Raw genomic sequence first — 26635 nt, 5'->3', positions numbered from 1 at the left:
TCAGACCCCAAACGCAGGGCGCTGGAGGAGCTCCCAGGGGCTGGGCAGGGCCAAAGCACGGCCCAGAGCTGGTGCCGGGCAGAGCTCCTGCCGAACACGGGGCTCAGGTGCAACCCCCAGGGACCCCAAGGGGTTGCATTCGAGTGCTCTTCAGACAAAGGGCCCACAGGAGGAGCGCTTTCTTTTTCCTAATAGTTTAATTAGACTTTAATGATTTATTGCTCATCTGCAAGGATTAATATTGCATTCATTAAAAATCATTCATATACAAAATAAACCTCTCCCTCCCAGCCCGACGCTGCCACCGCCGCCCCGGCTGCCCCGCACAACATGGCTTATACAGAGCTGGAGCCCCGACGCCCGGGCTCGAGGGATGGCACAGAGGGGGATGCTGTGCTCCCAGGGCAGGGGGCCCAGCCCAGGCCCCCAGAGACCCAAGCCCAAGTCCCCTGTGAAGTCCGAGGGACAGCAGAGGGCTCCACACACACCTGCCGGGCAAGCGCGGCCCAGCAGAGGGATAATCAAAGGAGAAGGTGGGGACAAGAGGGTGATCAAAGCCACACCATCCACGCTTAAAACACCCTCCAGTCCCCACCAAGAGAAAAGGAGCGTTACACCCTCCACAATGAGCAGCGCCCACGACCCAGCACTAAAACAGCATCCCCTGTCCCTGGGGAGGGGACGGCCAGAGCAGCCCTCTCGTGGGTACCACAGCATCTATCTGTGTACCGGGCGATGCAGGCTGCACAGGCAGCAGGGGAACAAGTGAACCCAGAGCTAGGGTCCTTCCCGCTGTGCTCTGGCCTTTGCCAGGTGAAGAAAGAGGCATTGGGGAAGGAAAAAAAGCTAAGAGAAACCTCACTGGGTTGCAAGGACTTTTCCCTGTCCTGGGGCTAGCTGCAAGAGATGGAAAAGAGAAATATTTGTCACTGGCAAGGATGGGGAAGGAAAGAACGAGGCAATGAGAGCAGCTGAAACACTATGAGAGGGCAGGGGAGGCAGCTGAGAAAGCCCAGCTCGAGGGATGGGGCAGCAAAGGGGAGCCCAGGGCTTTGTGCAGGGGTCCAGGGTGCAGAGAGCCCAGGCTGGGACAGGGGGAAGGTTCATCTCTGCATTCATCTTGAAACAAAAGTGAAATGCCCCCCAGAAAAACCCAGACACCCTTAAAAACCACCCACACTGCTTGCTGGGAGATGGGGCCGCTCTGATGCAGCAAGTGCCCAAACTCTGCAGCCAGACGCATCCCCAGTGCTTTTCCCCTCTTTAAAACATCTTTTTAAGAATCAAAAAGGAAAAAGAGGAAAAAAAAAGTTTTAAACTCAATTAAGGTGCAGTTTGGCTAAAAAAAAAAAAAAACACTAGAAGAGATGAGGATAATGCTGGGTGAGTGACCCCCGTCCAAATTCAGATTAGCACCCTGGAACAGTGAACTCCCCCGTACCCAGCCAGCCAAACCCAGGCCAGCGGCCACCTCCGCACAGGGACCCTGGCCGGGTGGGGACAGTCACCTATTCACGAGGTGGCCAGCAGGCGCCACTCTGCTCCCAAGCAGAGCTAGGAGCATAGGTCTAGCAGCTAAAACTGGGCTCTTTAAGGCAATTTAGAAGTTGCAGATAATCCACACAAAGAAAGAAAATGTAAGATAAGGTAGAACAGCATCTCCATATCTGCAGATATCCTGGACAAGACTAACATGGGCTGGAAAGGTCAAAAAAACACCACTGCAGGAATTAATTGCCCTTCGCACACCAGGAAAGGGAACCAGGGCTGGGAGCCACCAGTGGCTTCAGCCACATCAAAGCAGGAAGCAAATCCCAGGTTGTCTGCCAAGATCAGACAGAGATGTGATCACATAAAAGGGTGAAACTCAGGAGGAAAAAAAAAAAAAGGTGACCTTAAAATCACACTGATAAATGTAAAAACAGGTTTCTTTGTTGGTTTAAAAAAAAAAAGTAGGCCAAAATAAAATGATTTTTAAAAATAATCTCTCTAATGTTGCCTTGTGTGGTCTGGTCCTTCATAGGTATGGTCCATCAGTATCTAGAAGAGAAGGGAGGTGACAGTGAGGCCATGAGCACCTGAGGACACGGCTCCCATCTGCAAAGGGGTCACAGAGCTCGCAGTGGAAGGTGATGTCCCCAGCAACACCCAGCCAGCACTGACCTGTAGTAGTTGGGTTTGAAAGGCCCGTTTTTGTTGAGTCCCAGGTATTTTGCCTGATCATCCGTCAGTTCCGTCAGGTGGGCATCGAATGAAGGCAGGTGCAAGCTGGCAACGTACTCGTCTGGGAAGCAGGAGAGGGAAGCGGACTCATCACACCGCAGCAGGGCAGGGGAGTACACACAGCGGTCTAGCTAGGCTGTCCTTGCCGTTTAGTACCGCGAATTCACCATTAGGCAACCCAGTGGCAGAGCTGAGCCCAAGCCCTGGTGCCGAGCAGGGCAGGATGTGCACCAAACAGCACATGAAAGCCTCCGAGCAGGAAGCCTGCAGGACAAGGGACACCTGGCACACCACAGAACATTAAAGAAAATAAAGGGAACAAGGTGCAGGTGTTTCAAGGTTGCTGATTGCTGCTGCTTCCCTGAACTCATCCTCTCGCTGGAAGATTTGTTCCACCCAGACCTGAATTTCTCCTTACATCCAAAACCGCTGCCCCCCATCAGTCAGGGGACAAGTCAGTGCATAAAGCGGCTCTGGACACAGCAAGCAGTTTCTTCACTCACCCATCTTCTTCGGCAGCAGGTACACGTCCTGCTTGTAGCGGCCCTCGGGAGCATTGTAAAGCTCAATCAGAGCCAGAGCCTGCAGAGATCACAGGGGACAGACCGGGGACAGTCAGGGACAGCCACCAGCCAGGCAGCACTGAACACCTGCAACCAGCACAAAGCTCCCAGCAGTGGAGATAAGGGTTTGGAAGCCTGAGAGAGGGGGGAGACCATTTCCAAAATGCCCCAAAGGAGGTACTTCTACCCAAGGGTGCATCCCTGTTCAGGTTCCAGGACCCTACCACCACCAGGGGAGGACCAGAGAGGTCAGAGATGAGATGCCACCCAGCCTGTTTGCAGCACGGCGCTTAATGCCCAAGGGAAAACCAGAACACAAGGATGAAGGAAAGGGGAGCAGCTATAATTCCCTGAAACCGTAAGGCTGCCACATCGCATGGAAATAAAAGGATTGCTCATTTTAAGCTGGTGGCATTGCTCCAAAACCCACAGCCTCTCCTTTGACAGAAATAAAACTGCGTCTTCCCGAGGGCCAGTTCATGCAGCTGAGAACGAGGTCCAAAACACAGCCCCTGTCCCCACCACAGACAAGCGTGAGGAAAAGAAGATTCCCCACAATTAGCACAATCCCCTCGATCACAGCGGTGATTTTTGCCCAGACGTTGGTCCCCCCCCGTGTTTGCAGCCCCGCGATTTCCTCCCACCACTTGCAGACTGAAGGCTGCGCTGGCCTCGGCTGCCCACGGCACCACGCTGCTCATGCGGCCAGCGCTGAGCACAGATCGCAGAGCGGAGCCAAATTCGATCATCGTTTTCTTTGGAAAGGTGGAGTCAGGGCAAACAGTGCAGGACACAAGCAGTGTCCGCCCAGCTGAGGCGGTGATGATGCTCAAGAGCACTTTAACCACTGACTCCCAGATCTCCAAAACTCACTCCGGTTACGTGTTTTTGTTGTTGTCATATAGAAAGCAGAAGTCCAAAGACAAAACAAAGCCTTGCTTAGAAGTAAGCTTAAACCTGTGCTCAGGGAGCTCTCCAGTTGCTTATGGCACAACAGGAACTTTGCCAGAACAAAGCCTGACTCATTTAAAAGTTATCTCCCAGCTGTAACCCAAGCAGTAAGTTCACGCCATCATTAACCACGTTCCAGCCAAGAGGTGGTGGCTACCACATCTGCGGCGCCAGTGCGATCCCACGCGCTGCGGGTTCCCAGCTTCTTCCAAACCGCCCCCACCCCGAGGCTCCTACAAGACCCTTAAGGCACCCGCCACCGCTCGCACCCCTCAGCCCCCCAGCGTACAGACCTGAGTGGTGGCTGTGATGGAGAGGACAAAGGTGGGAACCGTGGAGCAGCTCAGGTTGAGAAGACGGCCCTAGGAGACAGCAGGAGAAGGGTGCCGAGAGCTGAACTTGCCTCCAAGGCAAATTGAATCAACTGAGATAGGACTCACCTCTACCCCCTCCCTGGGCCAGGGGACAACCACAGGACAATGATTCAAGGGCCATGCACGTGACCAGGCTGTTCAGACTCTGTCTTAGTTTCCACCCTACCCCTCAGCTTTGGTGCAGGGAGGTTTTGCAGTCCCTAAAAACAGGGAGCCCCTCCTAGTGCCAGTAGAGCTTGAGTGGTAAGAGGAGACACCCAGCCAGTTTGCTGCGTGGGAAACCCTGTCAAAGCCAGATGCAGACGGCGCTTGGCTGACAACAATGGCTCCTGGCTCAGGAGAATGAACCAGATACTCTATGGCTGCATGTGGTACACAAGACCTCCCTTACCTCAAGAAAAAAAAAATATCAAGTAACCCTTTCCTGCACTCTGAACCTCCTCCTAGGTTCCAAGGGTCCCAGCACCTTTCCATCTGCTTAAATCTGTTTCAAACTCCGACCCGCAGTGATTTCCAGGCAGACGCCCAAAGCAACGTGGCGGCACAGCTCGCAGCGCACCTCGGCCAGCAGCACCACCCGCTTCCCGTCCGGCCAGATGACGTGGTCCACTTGGGAGCGGACCCGCTCCCAGGTCAGCTCGGGGGTCCGGAGGCTGGTCTGCAGGGGCAGGAGGAAGAGGCTGGAGTCACCGTGGGAGGACCACAGGGCAGACGCAGCCAGCAGGCACACTCACCACATCGATTTCCGTGTTGGAGTGGCCCATGTTGCACACAATGCAGCTGTTTTTCATCCGATCCAGGTGTTCTCTGGTCACAACATTCTTGTTTCCTGCGGCAGGGCACAGATGAACCCAAGGCAATGGCAATATAAACCCTCAAATTTCTCCTTCCCTGCACTAGGGTCTGAGAAGCCCAGCTTGGGACAACATCAAGTGGACCTCAACCAGGACGAGCACCCTCCTGGCTGCCCGCAGAAAAACACATGCTGAATGCTGGTCTGTGGTCCTATGAATTCTCCAGGTGCTGGGAGAGCCCCAAATACCTTTGAACTCTGATGTTCCTCATCCCAGGGGCTGGGGAAGACCACGATCAAACAGCAAACTGGGGGTTAAGACAAAAAGCTCTCCCCACAGAGTAGCTATTGCTGGTGTAGAATCAGCAACACGTGGCAACAAACTGTCCTCCACCCCCAACAGCCCCAGAGCCCTTGAGACACCTGCTTGGGAACGACTGCTCCTTCTCAGCCTGCTTCAAGGCTCACCCAGGACCTTCTCCATCCCTACCTGTGCAGGTGATGACGACGTCAACCTGACGGATTACTTCACTCAGCTTCACCACACGAAACCCATCCATGCTGGCAAAAAAGAGAGAGAGGAACCGCGATAAGGAGGAGAAGCCTGGTCCCTCTCTGCCTTAGGCCAGGAGGGGTCTCAGTGCTATGACGCACAGAATTGCGGGGGTTGGAAAGGGACCTCAAGAGATCATCGGGTCCAACCCCCCTGCCAAAGCAGGTTCCCTACAGCAGGTTGCCCAGTTAGGTGTCCAGACATTGCTGGAGCAGCTCTGAATCGCTCACGACAGCAGCCAGGCTACCTTTCCACACCCCCAGAGATGCCAGATGCAAGTGGAAGGGCTGTGCAAAGGATCTGGCATCAAACCTGCTCTCACAAATGCTGTAAGAGCTGGAGGATGAATGAAACACTTGGTCAGCCCTGCAGGAACCCTTAAGCAGCCTTCCCAAGCCAGCTAGGCAGGTGTCTAGCAGCTGATATCCCACCACTGAACCAGTCCTGAAACTGCCCCAGTACTTCCCCATCACACCCCAAAAAGATGTACACTCTCTGAGACCAGCCACAGATTCTCCTGGCTCTGTTTAGCTTCTGTCAGAGTTTAAAGGAGGCCAGAGAGCAGAGGAAGAGATGCTCACAAGCAGCATTTAACATCTCACCAGGCCTGGAGAGCACAGATGGGGTCGATCTCTGTCACGTAGACTATCGCTCCCAGGGCTTTCAGAGCAGCACAGCATCCCTTGCCGACCTGCAGAGGCAAAGCACCAGTGTGAAGCCAAATGCAGGACACACCGAGCACTGAAATCCCTTCCCCAAAACAGCCCGAGCACATCCCAGGTTGGGCAGCACTACAGCTGCCCATCTGCCTGACGCCAGGAGCAGCTCAGCAAGGCAGAAGCCCCACTTGCTGGGTACCATGTGCCCAGCTCCCTGTTCGTGGCCACCTGCCCCCCAGCACAGCCAGCAGGAGCTTCCAAAAGCACCACGCTCCCAGCCAGCACAGCATGGATTAGCGTGTACTTCCTGCAGTCCCCCTAAACCAAAGGACTTCTTTGACATTCAGAGCTGTTCTGCATTGATGGGGGGGACAAATCCTCCTTCCCATGCTTCCCACATCAGCGTGTGGGAGAGCAGAGCTCCTCTTACAGCATCTCCAACTCTAGCCTTCTCTCTCCACTACAGAATTACACAGGACATCCCAGCGAAGCCCTGTTCTCCATGCCACTTACCCACACGAACACCTGGCTAGTCTCCACATGCCCGTGCTCAGCCCTGTTTTTGGGCCAGCTCAGTGCTGCTGGGTAAGGAACGTCTCCAGAGACGCCCTCACTTATCACCCAGCTCCAACCTCAATTACCGAAAATAGCCAGGAAGGACAAACTGGGACTCCAACCCACACCAAAAGGGAAAACCATTGAGGGTGGAAGGGCTCCCTTGATGTGCAGAAATCCAGTAAAACTCGGGACAGGCCCCAGAGATGACAAGTCCCAGCACGACACACGGCTAGAGAAGCACACAGCACCCTAGAGGGCCTGGGCAAGAGTCAGCGCAACCTCTTGGTCAAGCAGAGCTGGGTTCCACTGGTGTCTAAATAAATTAGTCAGTATGTTCCTGCCGGGAAGAGTATTTGCAGCTACTGCCAGGCCTTTCGCAGCGCAGGAAGATAAACACCCACACAGACAGCACACAGATGGAGGGAAGGTGTCAGCTCCCGGCTCCGTGCTCTTCCAGGGCAGCATCATTTGCAAGTTTGCGGTATGATTCCCCCCTGCCAGAACATTATCGACCAGCAAGATGCAGCCTGCCCCTCCACCTCCTCTGTCACAGTCAGAGCAACAGCCAGGCTGGATGCTGAACTTGGTCCAGGGACAGCAGATGGGTGCACCCATGGGTAGTTATAATTCAGGCCAGCGTTCCCAGCAGCCGTCATATTTACAGCCCAGCTAATCTACAGGCAAGCTGGGAAATCTGATGCTTGTTCTCCAGCCTCCCAGTAGGCTCTAGCAAGATTTTCCCCGTAATGGCTCACCCGATCTGATCTCCTATATCAGGCAAAGGTGAGTGGCCTTTGAGCAGGGAAGGAGCAGGAGACAGCTTGGGGGAAGGATGGCTGGGCAGGAGGCTGACTCAAAGCTTATGAAACTCACCTCCCCATAGCCACAAACCACCACTTGCTTTCCTCCAAACATCACATCTGTGGTCCTCTTCAGGCTGGGGGACAGAGAGAGACCTGTGTTGGGATTAGTCAGGCGCACACCGCTGACAGCAAGGGGCCCCAAAACCAGATCCTGCAAACACACAGCGAGGGCGAAGCAGCAAAGAGCACAATCTCCTCTCGAGGGCAACCAGAGCCAAATCCACCATTAGGAGTTGAAGTGGGGATGGGCAGAAGAGATGGACTCACCCATCCAGGATGGATTCCCGGCAGCAATACAGGTTGTCGAATTTCTGTTTGGTGACAGAGTCATTCACGTTCATGGCTGGGACACAGAGCTTCCCGGCCTTGGAGAGCTGGTACAGCCTGGAAGAGGACAGAGCCAGGTCAGAGCAGAGAGCAGCACCTGGATAAGCGATCTTCAGATCAGCCTTCCCAAACCTCCTACCTGTGCACACCAGTCACACTCTCCTCCACAATCCCTCGAATCTTCTTGAATATGTTGGGATACTTCTTATAAACCCAATGGGTCAGGTCCCCACCATCATCCAGAATCTACAGAACAGGCAAGTAAGAGCATGGGGCAGTCAGTCTTTCCACTGGGAACAGCACTCGCAGGGGACAGGATGGGGATAGAGATGGAAAGCATCTCCAGGCACTGACGGAAGGCTATTTGGGCAGAAGACTGGGGACCAGGACTACCGGGTTCTCCTAGATGCCAGTGATTCAGGGTCTCCTCTGGAAAGGAGCATTTCTTACCCACTGTGCGGAGCTGATGAACCCTAGCAGGGTTTTCTGCCCCTACTATTGTTCTGCAGCCTGGAAACACGACCACAGACAGCACTAACTAAACAGTCTGAGATTAGAAGGAAGACACAACATTCATGCTCCAAAAGCAAACAGCCAAGAAGAAAGGCTACAGGAGGTGTCACAGCCCTGTGCCACGTGCTCTTGCATGACTAGTCATCACAGACCCCAAGCCAAGGCAGCGAGAGGCATCACTGGCTCTCAGCAAGGGAAAGGTCTCCCTCAAAGACCCCTGCAGACGGGATCTGTGTCAAGACAGCGGCAGTTGGGGCAGCTCCCATGGGGCTGCCCTTTGGGGGAAAGGGGTCCCGTGATTTCTCAACTCACTGGCAGCTGTGGCAGGAGATGCTCCTGTGCCATTGGGCTATACAACTCTGGACACTGCCTCCGCAGCTCCCATAACCCTCACTTGGCCCCCAGCCCAGCTCCAGCTGCCGTTCTGCAGGATGCCCGCTTTAGCAGGGTCTCAGAGGCCTTTGCAACACCAGCAGGTGCCCAGGCAGCCCCAGCACGCTCCTAGGAACAGCCCCAGGAAGGGAAGGGTGAGGAGCCCCCAGTGACCGCTCCACAGAGGAAGGGCTGGAAGAAGGCTCATTACCATGTTGGCCTGCCAGCCTTCTACGTTAACACAGCGGTCAATGCACCACCAGAAGTCATCCTCTGACTCCCCTTTCCAGGCAAACACAGCAACACCTAGAAGGAGAAAGAGGAGTATCCTTGGCACCCGCTGAGTTTGGCAGAGCTCTCTTCTGCTTGGCCAGCTTGGGAAAGCCACAGACAGGAGGGCCACGCAGGGATCAAATCCCAGCCCACACCAAGAGCAGACCTGCTTACCCCTCCCTAAAAGATATCTGGTCCAACCCTTCCCTAGAATAAGGCCACGGAGCCAGGAGAGGGACTGGAAGGGACTGCGCTCACCCAGGCTCAGCTGTACTCACCTGCTTCCGCCAAGGCGGCCGCCACCTCGTTCTGGGTGGAGTAGATGTTACAGGCAGACCAGCGGCACTGCGCTCCCAGCGCACACAGCGTCTCGATCAGCACCTGCGGGACAGCGGGGTGAGCCACAGCACCAGCACAGCCTTGTGCTGTGGGCAGCCCCGAACTGACCAAGGACCGGCTTCAGCAAACATTGCCCTGGGAAAACGTAGGCAGCAGAACCTCTCTGAGAGGTTACCAGAAAAGTGAAGGTGCCTCCACCAATTCCCCAAGGCTAGGAGACTTCAGAGACTTTCCTCTCCAGGGAAAAGCTGGTCTCTCCCACCCCAGATGCCCCAAACAAGCAGCCGCTCACCGCAGTCTGTGCTGTAATGTGTGTACAGCCTACAATTTTAGCTCCAGCCAAAGGCTTCTCCCCTTGAGCTCGCTTCCTGAGTGAAATCAGGGCAGACATGTCTGCAAAAGGAAAAGAGGGGTTTTAATGATGGCTTACTCCAGAGGACTCCCTCTCTGCCAGACCTGCTCCCCTCTCAGGGGTCTCACAGGACACATCCAGCCCCACAGCTCTTGCTGTAGTTGTCATACAGCCAGTGAGAAAACTCCCCATCCCTGGTCTGGCTGCTCCGTCCAAACTGGGATCAAGACATAAGCATCATCCATCATCTGACAGAGCCATTCAGGACACAGCATCCCCCCAACCACGTAACAGAGGGTGCAGGGCAGGCACTGCCCATGGCAGGTAACCAGTGTGCCCCAGCTAAGGAGTCACCAGCCTTGCAGCAGAATTACACTGAGGAGAAGCACATAAAGAAGACATAAATGGTGCTGCCACATCTCAAAAGAGCTGCTCTAAGTGCGCCTGTATCGTCTTCCCCTTCTCTGGCTTTGTAGCGTGTCTAAAAGGAGCCTGAAAGCAAAGTTACCCAATCAGCCCTGCTGGAAATGGTAACTCGGCTTCCCGCAAGCCCCAAGGGAGGGGGTTGGGGCAGTCAGTTTCAGTGTCTCCAAAGGCGTTGCAAGATCCTTGCCCATTGAGGTTTCCCATCCAAAGCCACCAGGACATTAAACCCTACAAGAGCCCTTGCTGTCATTAGAAGATGGACACAACACATCGTTAATGTTTGCTACTGTCTCTAGCTCTTCTCCGCATCATCTGCTGATTGGGGGGGGGGGGGGCGGTGGGCAGGAGACAGTGCAGTCGAGCTATCCAAGGCCATAATGAGAATTTTGGGAATCACCTCGGCTCAGTTCTTGCCCCCGGTGTGCACAGGACCCGGCCACAAGCCCCACAAACCCCTCGCATCCCACACTCCCTTACCCTGCTCGGCGATCTCAATCTCCCGGCGTCCAAACTCTGCCTGCTTGATGTTCTTCACACAGAAATTGCTGCTGCCTTTGGAGTTGGTTTGCTGCTTCTCACGGGGGGACACCTCATCATCAGAGCTGTCTGTGTAGGAGGCAGCTAAAGCCAACAGAGGAGCGCGTGTCACCCCAGGTCCTGGCCGTCTGGGGACCTCTGTCCAACCCACCCTTTGGGCAGGTTTCTGTTCCGTTTCGCTTCCCAGCTTTCATGCACACACATGCTCATGGCTCAAACTACGAATTTCACAAGGAAAGCCAACGCCCATAAGGGATTTTGCACTCTCATTCTCTAAAACAACCCAGAGCCAAGTGATGCACTGAAGTTTAACTATGAGAGTGAATAAGGCTGGTTTACCCAAACACAAACCTCTGAAAGGCAGGTAAGTTAAAACCCAACTTTGTGGAATATGGATGAAGTCCACATAGCCAGAGAAGAGGCAATCAAATAGTATAACCCCCTCCCCAACATCTTCTGGAGCTCACTAAGAGACTTCCTCACGCTGCGTGTGCCCGGTCTCACCGTACTGTGAGATCTGCTCAGAGCACGGGGCACTGCCAGAGGGACAGCTCTGCACCAGGCTGGATTGCTACAAAACCCAGCGCTCAGCACGCAGGGAAAAAAAAAAAAAGAAACTTTTGACAGAGGAAGACCAAGAGAAAAGGAAAGGAAAAAAAAAAAAATCAATGTCTGAACTTCAGAAAGCCTGGGAATTATCCCCTCCACGTCTGAGTACCACCCAGCAGCACGGAGCATCCCGACACCTGGTACGAGCAGCATGTGGCCCTGGCACCGACCTGGGGGACAGCCACGCAGGCACGAGGAGCCCAGAACCTACCAGAGCTGTAGCTGTCTGTGGAAGACTGCGAGATGGAGCGGGACAGGGACCGGCGGCCAGTCTTGGTCGGGAACTTGGTGAACTCCTGCATGTCATCTGCAAACTGGATTTGCTGAGATGTGCAAAGGAAGAGAAGTGCTAAGTCAGCAGGTGCTCCTCACGGCAGGCCATCAGCCAGGCTATACGGGCCCAGGGCTCCCTTCAGTCCACCCCGACTGCTCTAGACACAGAAATGAGCAGTACCGAACGGATCGAGGAACAGATCTGTGGCTATGAACAGATGCCCAAAATTGAACCTCCTCAGCCCAGCCATCTCTGCCACCAGAAGGTTAAAGCCAATTTGACACCTAACACCTGAGGTTAATGAAAAAGAACAAAACAAAAAGCACCCAGCAGGCCTGGAAACATCCCCTTCAGCCCTCCTCTGGCTCACAACGCTCCTCCAGGAAAGGTCTGACTGCCCACACAACACAAGTACCGTGCAACCCTCCGGACACGCGCTGGGCAGGCAGAGGTCCCCGCGCAGCTCAGAGGAGCCCAGGCTCCAGCAGCCCCTGCCCCAGCCAGGTCCACCTGATCCTGCCCGAAAACGCTGCAGCAGCAAGAAAGCTGGGGTGGTCCCAGCAGAAACGTAGATCCCTGGTGCTTCCGGGCTCCTTCCCAGGAGCAGGGCATCCCGCAGGTTAAAAACATGGCACATCCTTCCAAAAGCAATAGTAAAAGCAGGGGGAAAACTCAACGAGAGAACATTTCAACAAGAAGCAGTTGACATTGCATTGACTTTCAATCTCCTCTGTGTTACAGATGTTTCCATTGTAAAAGAAGTCCTAAGTCAGCCACCCTTCCTTCCTAGCTCAGCCAGAGGCAACGCGAGGCTCCGGCACCTACAGCAGGCTCATCAAAGCAGGGGAAAAACAGCCCCAAACTGCTCTGCTGCTGCTGACACGCCGTGCGATCAGGCAGCAAAAGCCCTACTGCTGCTTCTGCAAGAGAAAGACAGCGCAGATTAAAGGGAATTAGGAATAGAGCCTGATGCCCCCTCCCCGGCACGCTGCCAGCCAGGAGACCCCCAGCCTGCTGACCAAGACCCCCAGCGTGGTCTCTTCCCTCTGATCGTGTTGCTGAAGGATTTAATTTTGCCACTTAACAGGGATGAAACATCATCACAGGGAGTGGGATTAACAAAGCGTCCCTATGGACCCAGGAGACCTCGAGAAGAGTCCTGAAGAGATCAAGATGATGGGAAGAGACAAGCCACAGTGGCCTCGAGGAGGGGTTTTCCATGTCACAATAACCCCAAAAGCTCCCCAAAAGCTTTGATGCAGCAAGCAGTCTTCATGGGGAGAAGAATGAAGCCATTTAGTTGAGACCATCTGTCCCAGAAAGGAAGAATCCGCAGAGCCTGAGACGGGGCGGCTGCTGCGCTGTTACGGCTATTTGGGTTGTAAAATGGAGACAGCTTCTGGAGAAAGCCAGCTGAGGAGCCAAAAGCAGCACTGGTATTCTGCTCAGGAGGGGAAGCAGGGACGCGAAGCCCACTGCACAGTCCAAGCTAGCAGGAGGACACGCGGGTGAAGGACACAAACCCAGCATCTCCTCCAGGGACAGCCTGAAGACACCCTTTCCGCAGGCCAAGTCCATCAGCGCTCCCAGACAAGCGTCCCAGGCGTTTCTGTGGGTGCTGCTGCTAAAAGGTTTTCAGGCAGCTCCTCTGCACTGGGTACGTAACAGCCTGGCATCTGCTGCCCAGAGCAGCCTTCCCAGCAGACGCCGCGTGATTCAGACACAAATTGCATGAATTTGTATTAGTGGAAGGAAAAAGAATGCTAAATGGAATTTGCAGGTTTGGTTTTGCAATCCTTTTAGGCTGCTCAGCGCAGAGGGAGGAACCCGAGGGCATCCTAACACTGCAGGATGCCAGGAGAGAAGAGGTTCGGGAACGCTTCCAGCAAGCAGCGTCGGGCAGGTAGCGGCAGTGTCCTCGGGGCTGGAGCTGGTGTGCAGGTCCCCAGGCAAGGAATGGCGTCGCTGGACCCTGTTCCGACGTCTGTCGCTCGGGTCAATCTTCCACTGGAGAGCCGGAGAAAGGCCCGCGTCAACTCTGCATCGGCAAATTGCTGGTGGGCATTTCCAGGGGGAAAACAGCAACATCGGCATAGCAAGATTTCCACCCTGTCCTTCCCAACTCTTCCTCTGGCAGCTCATCAAACCAGAGGGTGTAAACACGCCCCATAAAACAGCTGCTGGCATTAAAACAGCTTAAAGTGTTAGCTGAGGAATTTTCTCCATCTCAGAGAAACATTTCCAGGAAAGTTGTGAACCTAGGAGGTAAAGAAGAAAAAAAGGAGGAAAAGAAGAAAACCAACAGAGAACCCAGGCTTCGCTGCTGCAGCCCAGGTCACAGGCACACATCTGTCCCCGCCAGGACATCGGAGCCCCAGGCCGGGGCACAGCATCTGTGTGGCCTGGATGGCTTCTTGGAGGAAAGCTCACCGGGGCCGTGACGGGAAGGAGGGTGGGGATGGATGTGAAAGTGCTGTGCCCGCGCTGCCACGACAGGCGAGATCTCCCTGCCACCGCGTGCCGCCGGCCCCTTCAGGCTCTGGTCCCTCCTCAGGGACTGGCCGCGGGCGCTGAGCCAGCTCCAGGGCACAGCCCCACTTTAGGGGAAGCATGCAGTTCTGGAACCAGAGTCAGAATCCAGGGAAGAATAAAAATCACTGCTAAGGAAACCAAGCGCTGAATTACCCACAGTAATCCCCGCCGTGGCTTTACCAGGGCTCATCTCAACTCTGCAGCTTAACAAAATCTGCCCTGTCTAAAATTATCACCGAACATCGCAAGCAGCTCCCAAATCTAAGGCCCAATTTGCACATCAGACCCCCTCCGAGCCCCGCAAATTAACGCAGCCTCGGCAACCTGCCGAGAGGCAGATGAGGGGGGACAGCGGGCGCTGCGGTCAGGTGCAGCGCGTTACCTTCCACGTGCCGGGCTCTCTAGCTGCATTAAAGCAAAGGAGAAAATCTCCTAATCCCGTGGATGGCGCAGGAGTTCGAACGAATGGCTGGGGGCTGCGGAGGCAGCTGCACGACGCCGGGCTGGCAGGGGAAGGGGGCAGCAGGAGCGAGGGGCTCCATGCCCAGCTGCGGGGGCACGCTCACAAACCGCGTCCCAGCCTCCGTCCCGCTGGAAGCGGCTTTTCCAGCTGGGTGGAGCACAATGGTTGAGAGCAAGGAAAATATCGTTCGGCCCAGCAATTCATGACCAAGGAGACAAAACAACATAGCACTGATTTCTCTGCACAGGACGCCCCAGAACAGAGCCCGTGTGTTTTCCGGGGCAGGTCAGCATCGCTTCCCCACTCGGGCTGGGCAGCAGCAGATGGGAACGGGGTCCCGGTGGGCACCAAGCCCCGCGCCAAGCTCCTCGCTTGGTACAGCAGGGTTTTGGGGAGAAGCCCTGTAGGATCCGACCCCAGTTGGCCAAATTTCAGCCCAGCAGTGCTGAATGCTGCCGGCTCTCAGTCACCCCCGCCGAGGCTGAAGTACATTTTCTCCCCTTGCGAAACCTGGCACGTCCGTACCCATTCCCATGCCGACCGATGACTCCCAACAGCGGCCGCCTGTTTTCAGGGGCGGGGACCCCTCCGGCTTGGCGCGGCAGGTGAGGAGGGAGCGCCCCCCTCAGCGGTGCAGGACTGCACCCCAAGGGAGGCCCAGAGAGGTGCCAGGCACCCCGAGGCAAACGCCAGCCTCCTGGCTTGGCTGCATTGCCCAGTGCGTCCCGAAACCACTGCAAAGCTGAAAGTCAGCCTCAACAACCGGCTCGTCCCGATGTCGTAAGGCACCCGAGCAGAGGCTCGTTGGCCAGGTACTCGTGAAGCCAGCAGCACAAGTGCCCCCAGCATACGTAGCCGCAGCTAATCGTTACAACACAGGAAGGGCTGACAGATTCAAGGATCTGGGCAGCTAACATCAGAGTGAACCGGCACCTCCTGACTGGTGCCACCCTCAGCAGTTTATCCCGCGCTCTCCCCCACCAGCCAGGCAAGAGAGCAGCTTTTGGTGCCTATCGAATACGAAAAGCGCCTCCTGCCTTTGAGCCACAGAGGAGTCCGTAAATCCGGATGGATTTACCATGGGCACAGATGATCCAGGCACGTCCATATCACAGAAGATGACCCCACTTTTAATTTAAAACTCTTTCTGTGCCCAGAACAGCTCCAGAGAGGAAGCACGGTGCCACGCATCCCCAGTTGCGCCTTGCACAGCCTTGGGCTGTGGAAAGAGAACGTGGGTTTGAAAAGGCATCAGCCAGCTCCAGGCCAGCCGCCGGCCAGGCACTGACCCAGTTCTCCCAGGCGCAGGCTCCACGGGGAACAGACACGTGCCGGGGAGCAGCGCCAGGCTTCCACCATACCCCAGGGAAGGAAGCCACGGGGTTTACCCCTTTTCTTCCTCTCCTTAGGGAGAAGGTGAGCAATGGTGCAGCCACAGTGGGACAGGAAGGTGCCCTTGCAGCCACTTCTGCCCTGCAGTAACAACGCAGACAAGAACAGGCTCTGAGCTCCAAACAAGATGAGGAAGAAGCAGCAAACCACCTAAAACTACTTAGGCTCAGCTGCTGCTAAGGCACACAGGCTTTATCAGCAGCTTTTTGAGTTCTGCAGGCTTGGAGATGGGAAGCTTCAAACACCCAGGCTACTGCTGAGGGTTCGTTGTCTGCAGAAAGCCCATTCCCCCAGCACGGTTTCCCCCAGGGAAGCCGCGACTGTTTTCTCATGCAGAGCCGAGTCCTGCCGTGCTGGCGAGCTTGGACATTTCTAAACAGCAATTGTTTAAATTCACTTATTTTCAGAAGCAAGTCAGCACGTTCAGTCAATGCAGCAGGAAGGAAGGGAAAAGGCACCCCAGGGGCTGAGGTCTCTTCAGCCACACAGCAGCCAACAGAGAGAGGAGGAAAAAAAAAAAACAGCATGAGACTTTTCTTCTTTTCTAGGTCAATAAGAAGAGCAGAGCAGCAGGTTTGCCTGGGCCACCTCCCCGGAGAGGGGACAGCACTCTTCTGGGCTCCGCTCCTGCAACCACGGGGTCTGGAGAGGGCCAAAATGTCCTACCGGGGAGCAAACAGCCCTCCCCGAGGCGACCCGCAGCCTCCTGCCAATCGCTGGCAGCAGCCCCGAGCAGGCGGCGCTGCCGCTGTCCTCAGACCCACTCTGCCCTACTTGCAGGCTGCGTTAGCCCAGCCCCGTTCCCGCGGCCTCCCAAAGGACGGCAGCATCTAGACGAGGGGCATGGACCCACCGTGGGCTGGCCGCAGCCCCCAGCACGTGGGGGACACGGATCCTGCTCAGGACCCAGCGGGACACGTGGTTTTGGGGTAGAAAGCGTTAAGGCAGCTACGGGTGTTTTCAGGTTCCTGCCCTGTGAGGGTTATCCAGCCCCAGAGGGCATTTCTAGCCTGCAGCATCCTGCAGGGACTGAAGGGAAGAGGAAAAATCAGGCACTCGGATGGGGACATCAGGGCCAGCGAGCCACAGCAAGCAGCTTCCACCTCAACCTCCTGCCATCCCTTGCCCCAAACCTCCAGCAAGCGGAGGCTTTCAGAAGGGCTTCAGAGGTACAGCTGGCTCCACGACCCGTACTAGCAGCCCGTTTCATCTCCTCCCAGCTCTGGCCAAGCGAGCCAGCGCAAGGCCAGCAGACAAGGGACAGCACGAGTTCGCAGGAGGCTGTGGCCAAGCTCATGGCACAACCAGACCGCCAGCTCGAATCAGTTCGGCAGCAAGAGGCACCCAGGCAGAGCAGGAGGCAGGGCAGACCCAAGCAGGGGGTGCGTTAGCAATGCCCAGGGCTTCAGCCATCACCGCCTGCTGCCACACACAGCCGGCCAGGGACACAGGAGGGAACAGCCCCGCATCAACGCCGGCATCTTCCGAACCTCCCCACACCTGGCAGAGCACCAAGGGACAGCAAGCAGGGGCATGGCACGGGCTACAGGCATCGCGCGCACGAGCAGGACCCGCTTCAGCTCCAGGCACGGCCTCCACAACCGGAGGACTTCACCTGCAACTCCTCGGGGACGTGACAGCTCCCCAGCCCAAACCTTAGAGGACAACTCAAAGTGCTTCAGTGCGCTGACACAAAGAGCTGCCGGGCAGATTCGCCACCCAAGGGTGCCGCTCGACTTTGCAGACCCAGGTGGGATCATCGCCACGTCCAGTGCCCCTCCGACCCGTGCCTTTGGCTCCAGGAGGGCTCACGGGGCTGGTTTTTCCACCGGCGAGGCAGAGCCAACTCCCTGAGCAGGAACCACAGCCAGACCTCTGTCTGGAAACCTTCACACCGTTCCCGACAAGGAAATAAAGGGCACTGAGGTCCTGGCAAAGCAAACCAGCCAAGCCCTAATACCAGCCTCCATCCTTCACTGGCAGACGAGGGCTGGCTGGGTAAAGCACTGGGAAAAAAAAAGTTTCCATGAGTACAAGAGGAAAATTAAGAACTTTCACACGAGACCCAATGCTCGGTAGAAAAGAAACACCGGGAACAAAACGGGCCCGTTCCAAAGGTTAATAGGCTGGAAACCGCCACAAGATTTCAGCCATCACTTGAATCACTGTGACTGCTAGTTAAGGGAAAAATAAACAGAACACAGGATTAAATAAAGTAAATGTGATTTTAAGTGTCCAACTGTTAAAGAGTAACTGGGAGTAATTGCTGCCTTATAAACGCCTCGAGGTCAAAGGTGTGCTCCCTCCGGCAGGAGCCGAGCGCTCTCCCCCAGCAGATAAGGCGCCTGGTCCTTGGACTCCAGGAATCGAGGCAAAGGATCGCTCCCGCCGTAACGCAGAGGGATATCTCCTGCGGAGCAGGAGCTGCACAGGGCCGATACCCGCGATCTTTAAGGGCGGTGAACGCCCGTGGTGTTTCAGAGGTTAACGCTAGGAAACCAGCACGGTGCAGCGTGGGGCTGTGGCTACCCAGGCAGGCAAGCATCGCCTCCCGCAGCGCAAAAACCAACCTGCTCTGCTTGCTGGGTCAGCTAGTTAGCTCACACCCCCCCCAGCAGAGAGAGCACGGGACGCAGAGGACGGATAAGGCTTGGAAACAGGGAAAGCACAGCCCGGGAGAAGTCTTCAACGGGCTTCTCGCTCGGAGCTGGCTGTGATGGGTGTGAAGACATCACAGCCTCACCGCCTGGCAGCACATCTGCAGCAACTCCCCAGCTGTGCACCTGTGGCAAACCGCAGGTACGGGCAGCGAGGTAACTGGTATTAACTGGAGTCACCTTGCTGGGTTAAGTCATTCACAGGGGCTGGCAGGCAGATGGAGGGCTAACAGCCCCAGGTGGGTGCCTGGCCACTTTAGAGCCTGAAGGCCACAGAAACTTGTTTGTGTAACGGGGAATTAACTGTAATTAACTCTGATTTTTGAATTAAACAAAACTCATCTACAATCACAGCTGGCCAAGACCACGGGAACATGAGGAAGCGCTCTCAGAGGGCTCGCCCAGCCCCACTGCACAGGCCAGAGCGAGGGTTAGCCACAGCTGGTCGCCAAGCACAAGAAAACCCCAAACCTCTCCCTAACCCTAAGGCATCATCACGTGTGCTTGGGGAGCGAACCAGCCTGTTCACGCCCCGCTCCCTGCACCGTGAGTGTCCCATCTGCCCCCGTTTCTTCCCCAGAACCGGCCTGCAGAGTCCCAGTATTTCAAGACCTTTTTTGCTCTTTCAGGAGGTTAATATGGCAAACACCACCCCACCTTGACTGCAGCCACACTTAAAAGGTGTTCCATCCCTATGCCTTGGCTCTAGGGAAGAACGCCTGGCAGAATCTGCATCAAAACAGAAGCGGCCCATTTGCAGCACATCCCGGCGAGTCGGGAAATACAGCCACGCAGATGGAAATGTAAGAACAAGCTCTTCCATTTCCTCGTGTTCCCTGCCCTGGCCAACTGCCCACCGGCTCCTCGCAATGGTATTTCCATGAGCGCATCACCTAGGGCTGCCTCCCACTCACACGGATGCTTTCAGCCTTAGAGAAGTCCTGGTCGGAGGGGCTGCAAGGCAGGGGAGGAACACCAGGCTTCAGCGCAGGCGGTTTGCTGCTCAGGGCTCACTGCCAGGACGGACGCACGTCACCCTCCTGGACACCGACCCACCGTGCCAGGGCAGAGCCGACCGCCTCCTGCAAACAGGATTCATTCAGTTAAGGTAAAGGCTGCAGGAGGGCTAAGAAGTGAACTAGCTCTCCTTGAGGGGACAGCAAGAGCAGAGAGTGTTCGGAGAAGAAACTGAACCGTACGGAGACACGGGCTGCGCTGCCTGCAGGAGGCAGACAGCTCCAAGCCAGGTGTTCTCACTCCAGAAGCTGCCCAGGTTGCACACAAGCCTCTCCCCATGGTGCAAAACTGTGTAATATTCGGGGCTCCCTGCAGGGAGGTGAAGGAGAAGAGAGAAAACTGCAGGCGTAGGTTGAACCTCACACCGCAGGCCATCAGGAAGGCAGGAACCAAACGCGAAGCTTCAGCGAGGCAAAGCCCCGAGGAGCCTCCTTTCCACGCCGCCTGCCTTCCCTCTCCCTGCAGAGGCTGGAAGGAGCCGTTCCCCGCGCCCGCACCCTGCTCGTAAACCAGCAGCCGCCCAAAGCCCGGCCCGCGAAGCCGAGCAGCACCCGCGGGCCCTGCCGGCGGGCTCCAGGAGCAGCCGAGGGCCGGGGAGCCTCACCCGGATTACAGCGCGCCCTGTTTGACTTGCGGGAACATCGTGTCCTCGGCCACCAAAGTTCTTTGGCTGTCACCCACCTGAAGTAAACAGATTCTGCAGCAGCAATAAGCTCGTTACCAAGGCCACCATATTGATCCCCGAGCGTAATTAAAATGCACAGCTCAAGCAGCCCAACGCGGCAGGGCAACCAGGGCGGCCTCCCAAAGGCACAAACAGCTCCAGCTCCCACCTCCCGCCCCGACGGGGGGGGCTCCCTGCCGCTCCCCGAGCCCCCCAGCAGCCCCATTGGAACCACCCGGCCGTCCCCGCGCTCCTCGGGAAGGGGAGGCCGCGTGCTGCTGCAGCGCTGGCGCGAGGTCCTCTGCGGCCCGCGCTCCGTGGGAGCGGCAGGGGCTCAGGGCCGGCCGCCCCCAACGTCACCGCGACTGCCGGGTGGACGCGGGTCAGAGCTCCCAGATCAGCAGCCCCAGCCCGAGGGCCGAGCAGGAAGCGCAGCGAAGCCCTCCGCAAACAGCGGCGCTGCCCGCAGGAAACTCCTGGTGATAAAAGGCCCGGCCAGATACGAGCAAATCTCTTTGACTAAGCACTGCTCAAACACCTGGGACAAGGAACACGCTGGCTCCCGGGAGGAACGACGTGGGCAGGGTCCTCAGCTCACAGCCCTGCGCTGAGCCGGCTGCTTATCTGCAAGGGGCACCTCCAGGCCGGCCTCAGGGAGCCGCTTTCCAGAGCGAGACCCCAGGCCCAGCAGGGAGCACGAGAGCAGGCTCCGGCATCTGCAGGGGCCGGGAGCCGCACAGTGAAAACGGACGGGGTCCCGAAGGAAGTACCGGCGTAGGCAAGTCCTTCCGCAAGGCAACTGCGCGTTTGGGGAGAGGCCAAGGGCAAACAGCACCCTCCTGCCGCCAGCAGGCTTCCCAGGGTCCAGAGGGAAGGAGGCTCCCGGCGGGGCTGGGAGACCCAGTGCCATTCAGGCACACGGCCCCGATGCCCGCACACTCGCAGCCCGCGCCGTCAGGGGACAGGAGCTGCTTTCGGGTGTCACTGGGAAGGGACACGCACCTCCTCCTCCACCTCCAGCACCAACCCACCTCGCGCGTCGCAGGAGGGGGAGAACGGACAAGCAAGACTCGTCTGTTTTGAGACGCTTCAGGTGCTTCACCCTGCGACATCGCTTTGAAGATGGTTTGTGTCAGAGCCCAGAAAGTCTCCTCTCCTCCTGCTCTTCAGTTCAATGTTAATTAATTAAGCGCTTTCTGACCCTGCAGAAGTGCTGGGTCACAAGCAGAGGCCTCCCTTACATACATCACTGAGACTCTCCAAAAAGTCAGAGCGACGAAAAGGACCCAAAGAGCAACTTTACCAGAAATAATTAAAGATTCTGTCATTTAATGAAGCACCACCAGTGACCTGCCTGCTCCCAGCCCCAAGCAACCACCAAGTACATCACCTCGGTTCCCAACACCCGTGTGGCTTGCACTCGCCAGGGGTCCAGCCAGATCAGCCCCAAGCCCTCTAACCCAGCAGCGTGCTCGCTGCTTCCCTGCACCCCGAGAAAGGCCAGATCCACCGCACTGGTCTCTGCAGAGCGGCAGCCCTCCAGCAGCACCCCAGCCTGGGCAGCCCAGAGTGGGAAGGAAAATCCGCTGGGAGAAGGTGATGAGAAACCGAACGAGCAGATGGTTTGGGCAAGGAAGCAAACGCAAGCAAGCACACCACGTCTGGTTAAACAGCCAGCAGAGGAGGTGGTGGCCAGAGCCGTGGACAAGCTCACAAGGGCAGACAAGGATTTATAAGCAGTCAGTCTAAGGGACGAAATTAAAGAAAAAACGAGTGACTCCAGGAGCTGTGTCAATACACACAAGGGCAGCCCTGTCCCCCCAGCACACCGAGGGGGAAGGTGAATTTGTCAGCACCTGGCCCCGGCAGGACAGCAGGGACCAGAGACAAGTCAGGACCGAGAGAAACGGGGCAGAAAACCCAGCCCCGGGAAGGGGCCGCACAGCAAGAAGCAGACCGCAGCAAGGTCGGACGGAGCTCAACAGCGGGAGAGCAGCTCCGCGGGCGACCTCAAAAAGCCCCAGCGGAGAGGGTGCTCGGGGGATGGCGGCCGGCCCTGCCAGGGGACTGCAGGCACTCGCAGCTCCGTCCCCTGCTCCCACCGCCTGCCACCCCCGCGCGGCTCCGGCTCAGCACCACTGCAAAGCTGCGGCGCTGTGCGTTAGCATCCCCTGCCGCGCAGCCTCCGCAGGGACACCGCACCGACCCCAGCGGGCCGGCAACGGGCTCGCCGGCTCCTCGGGGCGCAGGGCTGCCGTGCGGCTCTCACCTCCCCGAGGGCAAATCCGAGGCCGCAGCCCATTTCACGCTCCAGCTGCGTGAATAAGCAGATCTGCCTGCAGAGAGGGGGAGCGTCTGCCTGTCCGTCTGTCCGTCCATCCGCCCGCACCCGGCTGTGAAGGAGCGGGCTGCACTCGCACAGGAGGGAGGCACGCGAAGGGCCCACGCGACAAGGACACGGCACGGATCAGGTGCAGACACAAACAGGGCCAGGGCTTACAGAGCCACCCCTGCTCTGCCACCAGGCCCCAAGGACAGCGCCGCATCCCCCAGGCTCAAGGGCACCCGCAGCACAGCACGGCCAGGAGTTTAAGGCTCCGCCAACCGGCCGATGCAGGCTGGGAAAGAAACCGCTGCCAAGGGCACCTGCGGGTCCCCGGGGCGGAGAAGAGCAGGTGCCCAGGCGCACACGGAGCTCTGGAAGAGCGCACCCTACCCTCCAGCTCTCCTTCATCCCCGTGCCCGTTTCCACTTAACCTGGGCAAGACACAAGCCTCAGCATCCCCCAAATCCCCCTGCAACATCAAGGCACACGTTGGAGAAAGTACAAGGCTCAACAGCACTCACCTCTGCCTTTAAACCACTCCCCACCAAGGAACCGCCTCGCTCTGACCAAAGCTGGTGTTATTTCGCTGACAGACCAATTTCCCATAAACAGTCGCGAAAAAGGAGTTTCAGTGGAGCCAGGCAACCCCAGACCCTGGAGGAAAACCAGCCGCATTTCTGCGTAAAGGCTACAGCTCTGCTCACCGCTACTGCTGCGGCTCCAACTTAAATCCAGAGTTGATCATATTTAATCTTTTAATCTCTTACCTCCTGCTGTTTCACTTTTTCACCTTAAACAAGTCGATGACAAGAGGGGAAAAAATACGTCAGCGATCCCCTGGGTGTGCTGCGCTGCTCGGGCTCGCGCCGGTGCCCGGGGCAGCGTTACCAATGGCAAGGGAGACCCAGACTTCACAGCATCCCCGGGGCCGACGTGCCTCCAGCTGCGCCCGAGATCCTCCCCTCAGTCCGAGAGGGGCCTCAAGCTGGGGACGGCAACGTGGGCAGGCTCACACCAGCCCTCCCGCTGCACGCTGGCACTGCCCGAACACCAGCACAAGCCAAGGCTCCTCTCTGAAAACCCCTTCAGCAGCGGGTCACGCAGAGGAGACCGAGCCTGTGCTCGGCTTGGCCACACTGCCACCCTCCCCACCTCCGAGCATCTGATGCGAGCTGCAGCCCCAGGCTCAAGGAGCCCAAAAACCTGGAGGCCACGCACGACATCCCCCACCTCGATGCAGGTAAATCATCTCTCAGCCCTCATCTTCGCAGGCCACACTGAGAACTGCAATAAGCAGCTTTGACTTGCATTAAAACTGGAAGGCATTTTAATGGTTTAATTGCCATCCTGCTCCGAAGGCATCTGAAAACGCCTTGAGCTGGAGGCAGTCAGTGTCTTATCTCAGGAGGGCAATTCTCCCGTCCCGGCCTTTCATCCTTCTGCCAACGCCTCCACCATTACCGAGCTCTATTTGCAGGAACTAGCCAGGCAAGGAGAACAGTGGCCCGAAGCGTTCTGTTCCTTGACCTCAGCTGCATCGCACGCTCCCCGAGATCTCGCTGGCTGCTGATGTTATCAGCCTGCAATGCCTCGTGCTGCTCAGGGCGCCTTTAATATCAGCACCCAGCTGGGAGAGGCCGCAGCAGCCGCAGTCGGACGGCTGCTCTTCGCACTGTGCAAGGAGCCTGTGCGTACAGCAGCAAATCGAGGAAACAAAAATACCCCCCACCCCCCAGGAACAAGCAAACCTCGCCTCTCAGGGTGCTGGGACGGTCCCCCCCCAAGGCACACGGGGCGTTTCTTTTCCCTACGTGGATTTCGGCCCTGCAGGATGCTTCAGGATCCACACTTCGCTCTTCCTCCCAGCTCAGCCGGCCGCAGCCGCACGCTGGTAACTTCCCAGCTTGGTGGGAGAGAACAGCAACAAGAAGGAGAAAACAGCCCCTGAGCTGGAGCTGCGCCGGGCCTCCCCTGGAGGAGGCAGATCCCAGCCCCGCACTCCTCCGCTCCTGCCTCCGGGCTCCGTCCGCAGCCCGCATAAAGAGGGCCGGGCACGGGGACAGCCCCCAGCGGCCGGCCCCGGCCCCGGCCCCGGCCCGGGCAGGCAGCGGTGCCTCCGGGGCGGCCGACCCACAGCGGCCCCTCCGCGGGCCGGCGGCTGCCACGAGCCCCCCGCAGGGCCGCGCCCCGGGGACGGCACGGGAGGGACGGGACGGGACGGGGCGGCTCCGGGCACCGGGCGCCTTCGCGGCCCCCGCGCCCGCTCCGCTTCCAGCCCGCGGCCCCGCGGGGACCTCGGGCCGCGGCCGCGCGGACCCGGGCGGCGCTGAGCGCCCCGCGGCCGGGACCGGAGCCCCGGCGGCGCGGCCCCGAGGCCCCCCCGCAGCCCCCGCCCCCGGTGCCCGTGCCGGGAGCGGGCCCCCGGAGCCTGCCGCCGGCCCCCCCCGGGCTGCGCCCCCCGGTGCCGGTGCCGGTGCCGGTACCTTCTTGGGCGCCTTGGTGACGGTGGCCATGAAGGAGTACTTCTCGGCGTCCTCCGCCTCCTTGGCCTGCTTCGCCTCCTCGCCGCCGGCGGGCTCCGGTACCGACATCCTGCGGCGGGGCGGGCCGGGCCGGGCCGGGCCGGGGCACGGCGGGGCGGGGGCGCGGGGCGGGGCGGGGGCGCGGGGCGCGATCCCGCGGCGGAGGCTCCGGCGCCGGCGCTGCGGCGGGGACTGCGGGAGCCGCGCTCGGCACCGGGGGCGGCCCGGCCGTGACGTGGGCGCGCGCTGACGTCAGCGCGCACCCGCCGGGCGAGCGAGGCCGCGCGCGGCGAGGAGCGGGAGCGGCGCGGGGGCGCCCCCTGGCGGCGGCGGCGGGGAGCGGGGGGGCGGGAGGGGGCGGGGGGGGCGAGGGGGCGAACCGCGGCACAAAGCCAAAGGGCGGGGGGCGAAGGGAGCCTGGGGGGGGCGGGACGGGACGCCGGGCAGTGACAGTGCCAGCGGGAGTAACACCCGCAGCAACGGTCACGGTCACGGAGAGGGTAACAGTGAGAATAAAAATAAATAAAAATAAAAATAAAAATAAAAATAAAAATAAAAATAAAAATAAATAAAAAAAATAAGAATAATAAAAATAATATACAATATACACATATATATAATATACAATAAGAATATCAATAACAATAATAATGAAGTTACAATAAAAAGAATAAAAAGAATAAAAAGAAAAGATAGAAATAAAAATAATAAAAATAACAATTAAATAATAAAAAGATAAAAATAGAAATAGAAATAATAACAATCGAAATAACACAAAAAAAGAAATAAAAATTACAATTAAATCAAAATTTAAAAAATAAAAATAAAGAAGTAAATCACGAGAGGGGGAATAGATTAGGAAAATAAACCACCGGAAAAAGCCGCAGGGGCGGGCTGGCCTGGCGGGCCCGGCAGCAGCAGCAGCCCCGTACCCCCTGCCCCGGCCAGCGGGGCCTGGGGGTGCCCGGCCCGGGGGGGTCCGGACCCCACGCCCCACTCAGGGCCGGCACCCGCAGCTCCGCAGCCCCCGGCTCAGCGGTGGTGCCGGGGGGCCGCGTCCTGCGCCCTGCTGGGGTCCCTGGGGGGCCGCGGGCTGTGGGCACCCCAGGCCCCAGGATCTGACCCGCGGGCGCCAGCCGCGGCCCCCCCAGGCCTGACCCCGCCGGGGCGCGGCGTTGGCCTTCCCGCAGCACGCGGAGTGGGCCAACATCAGCATTTTGGTTAACGGCCCACAGGGGCCTGCAGATAACGTTTTTAACCAAAATCGCTCTGTCTGGCCACAAAACGGCCCCGGGCTGGTTCTCGCCAGAGGCGGCAAGCACCACGCCAGGGGTGGCCGGGACCAGCTCGTGCCGCCCGAGGGCCATGGGGGATACGCGGCCCCACGGTGCTGCCCCGTCAGCAGTCTGCGGCCAGGCTGCCCAGGGCCCCTCGGGCCTGGGGGCCGCGAGCCCCCCACGCTGCAGGGAGGGTGCCCCCAGGCCGAGCCATGCGGTGCCCAAG

The 26635-nt window shown here is 57.9% G+C and overlaps 1 protein-coding gene across 1 annotated transcript; it reads right to left on the bottom strand.

Annotated features, from left to right (window-relative positions):
* Positions 1 to 187: 187 nt before the first annotated feature.
* AHCYL1 (adenosylhomocysteinase like 1) lies at positions 188 to 25335 on the bottom strand. Its single transcript, XM_035570579.2, has 17 exons — positions 25094 to 25335; positions 11497 to 11608; positions 10617 to 10760; positions 9654 to 9754; positions 9301 to 9403; positions 8961 to 9055; positions 8004 to 8110; positions 7805 to 7921; positions 7548 to 7611; positions 6060 to 6148; positions 5395 to 5465; positions 4846 to 4940; positions 4671 to 4769; positions 4031 to 4099; positions 2727 to 2805; positions 2164 to 2284; positions 188 to 2040 (listed from the first exon to the last, which is right to left on the bottom strand). Exons 1-17 carry the CDS (start codon positions 25199 to 25201, stop codon positions 2034 to 2036), a joined length of 1581 nt encoding a protein of 526 aa, XP_035426472.1. The 5' UTR covers positions 25202 to 25335; the 3' UTR covers positions 188 to 2033.
* Between the last annotated feature and the right edge of the window lie 1300 nt (positions 25336 to 26635).

This window comes from Cygnus atratus, chromosome 24 (genome assembly GCF_013377495.2).
Source record: "Cygnus atratus isolate AKBS03 ecotype Queensland, Australia chromosome 24, CAtr_DNAZoo_HiC_assembly, whole genome shotgun sequence".
Taxonomy (NCBI): Eukaryota; Metazoa; Chordata; class Aves; order Anseriformes; family Anatidae; genus Cygnus; species Cygnus atratus.
Note: the sequence above shows the minus strand (reverse complement) of the source record. Positions and strands in the feature narration are given on the sequence as shown.

Coding starts and splice junctions, on each gene's coding strand:
- AHCYL1 (XM_035570579.2), bottom strand. CDS start 25,201: ATGTCGGTACCGGAGCCCGCCGGCGGCGAGGAGGCGAAGCAGGCCAAG. Junction 7,612..7,804: donor CGGGAATCCATCCTGGATGG/GTGAGTCCATCT, acceptor TCTGTCCCCCAG/CCTGAAGAGGACCACAGATG. Junction 4,770..4,845: donor CCAACACGGAAATCGATGTG/GTGAGTGTGCCT, acceptor CTGCCCCTGCAG/ACCAGCCTCCGGACCCCCGA.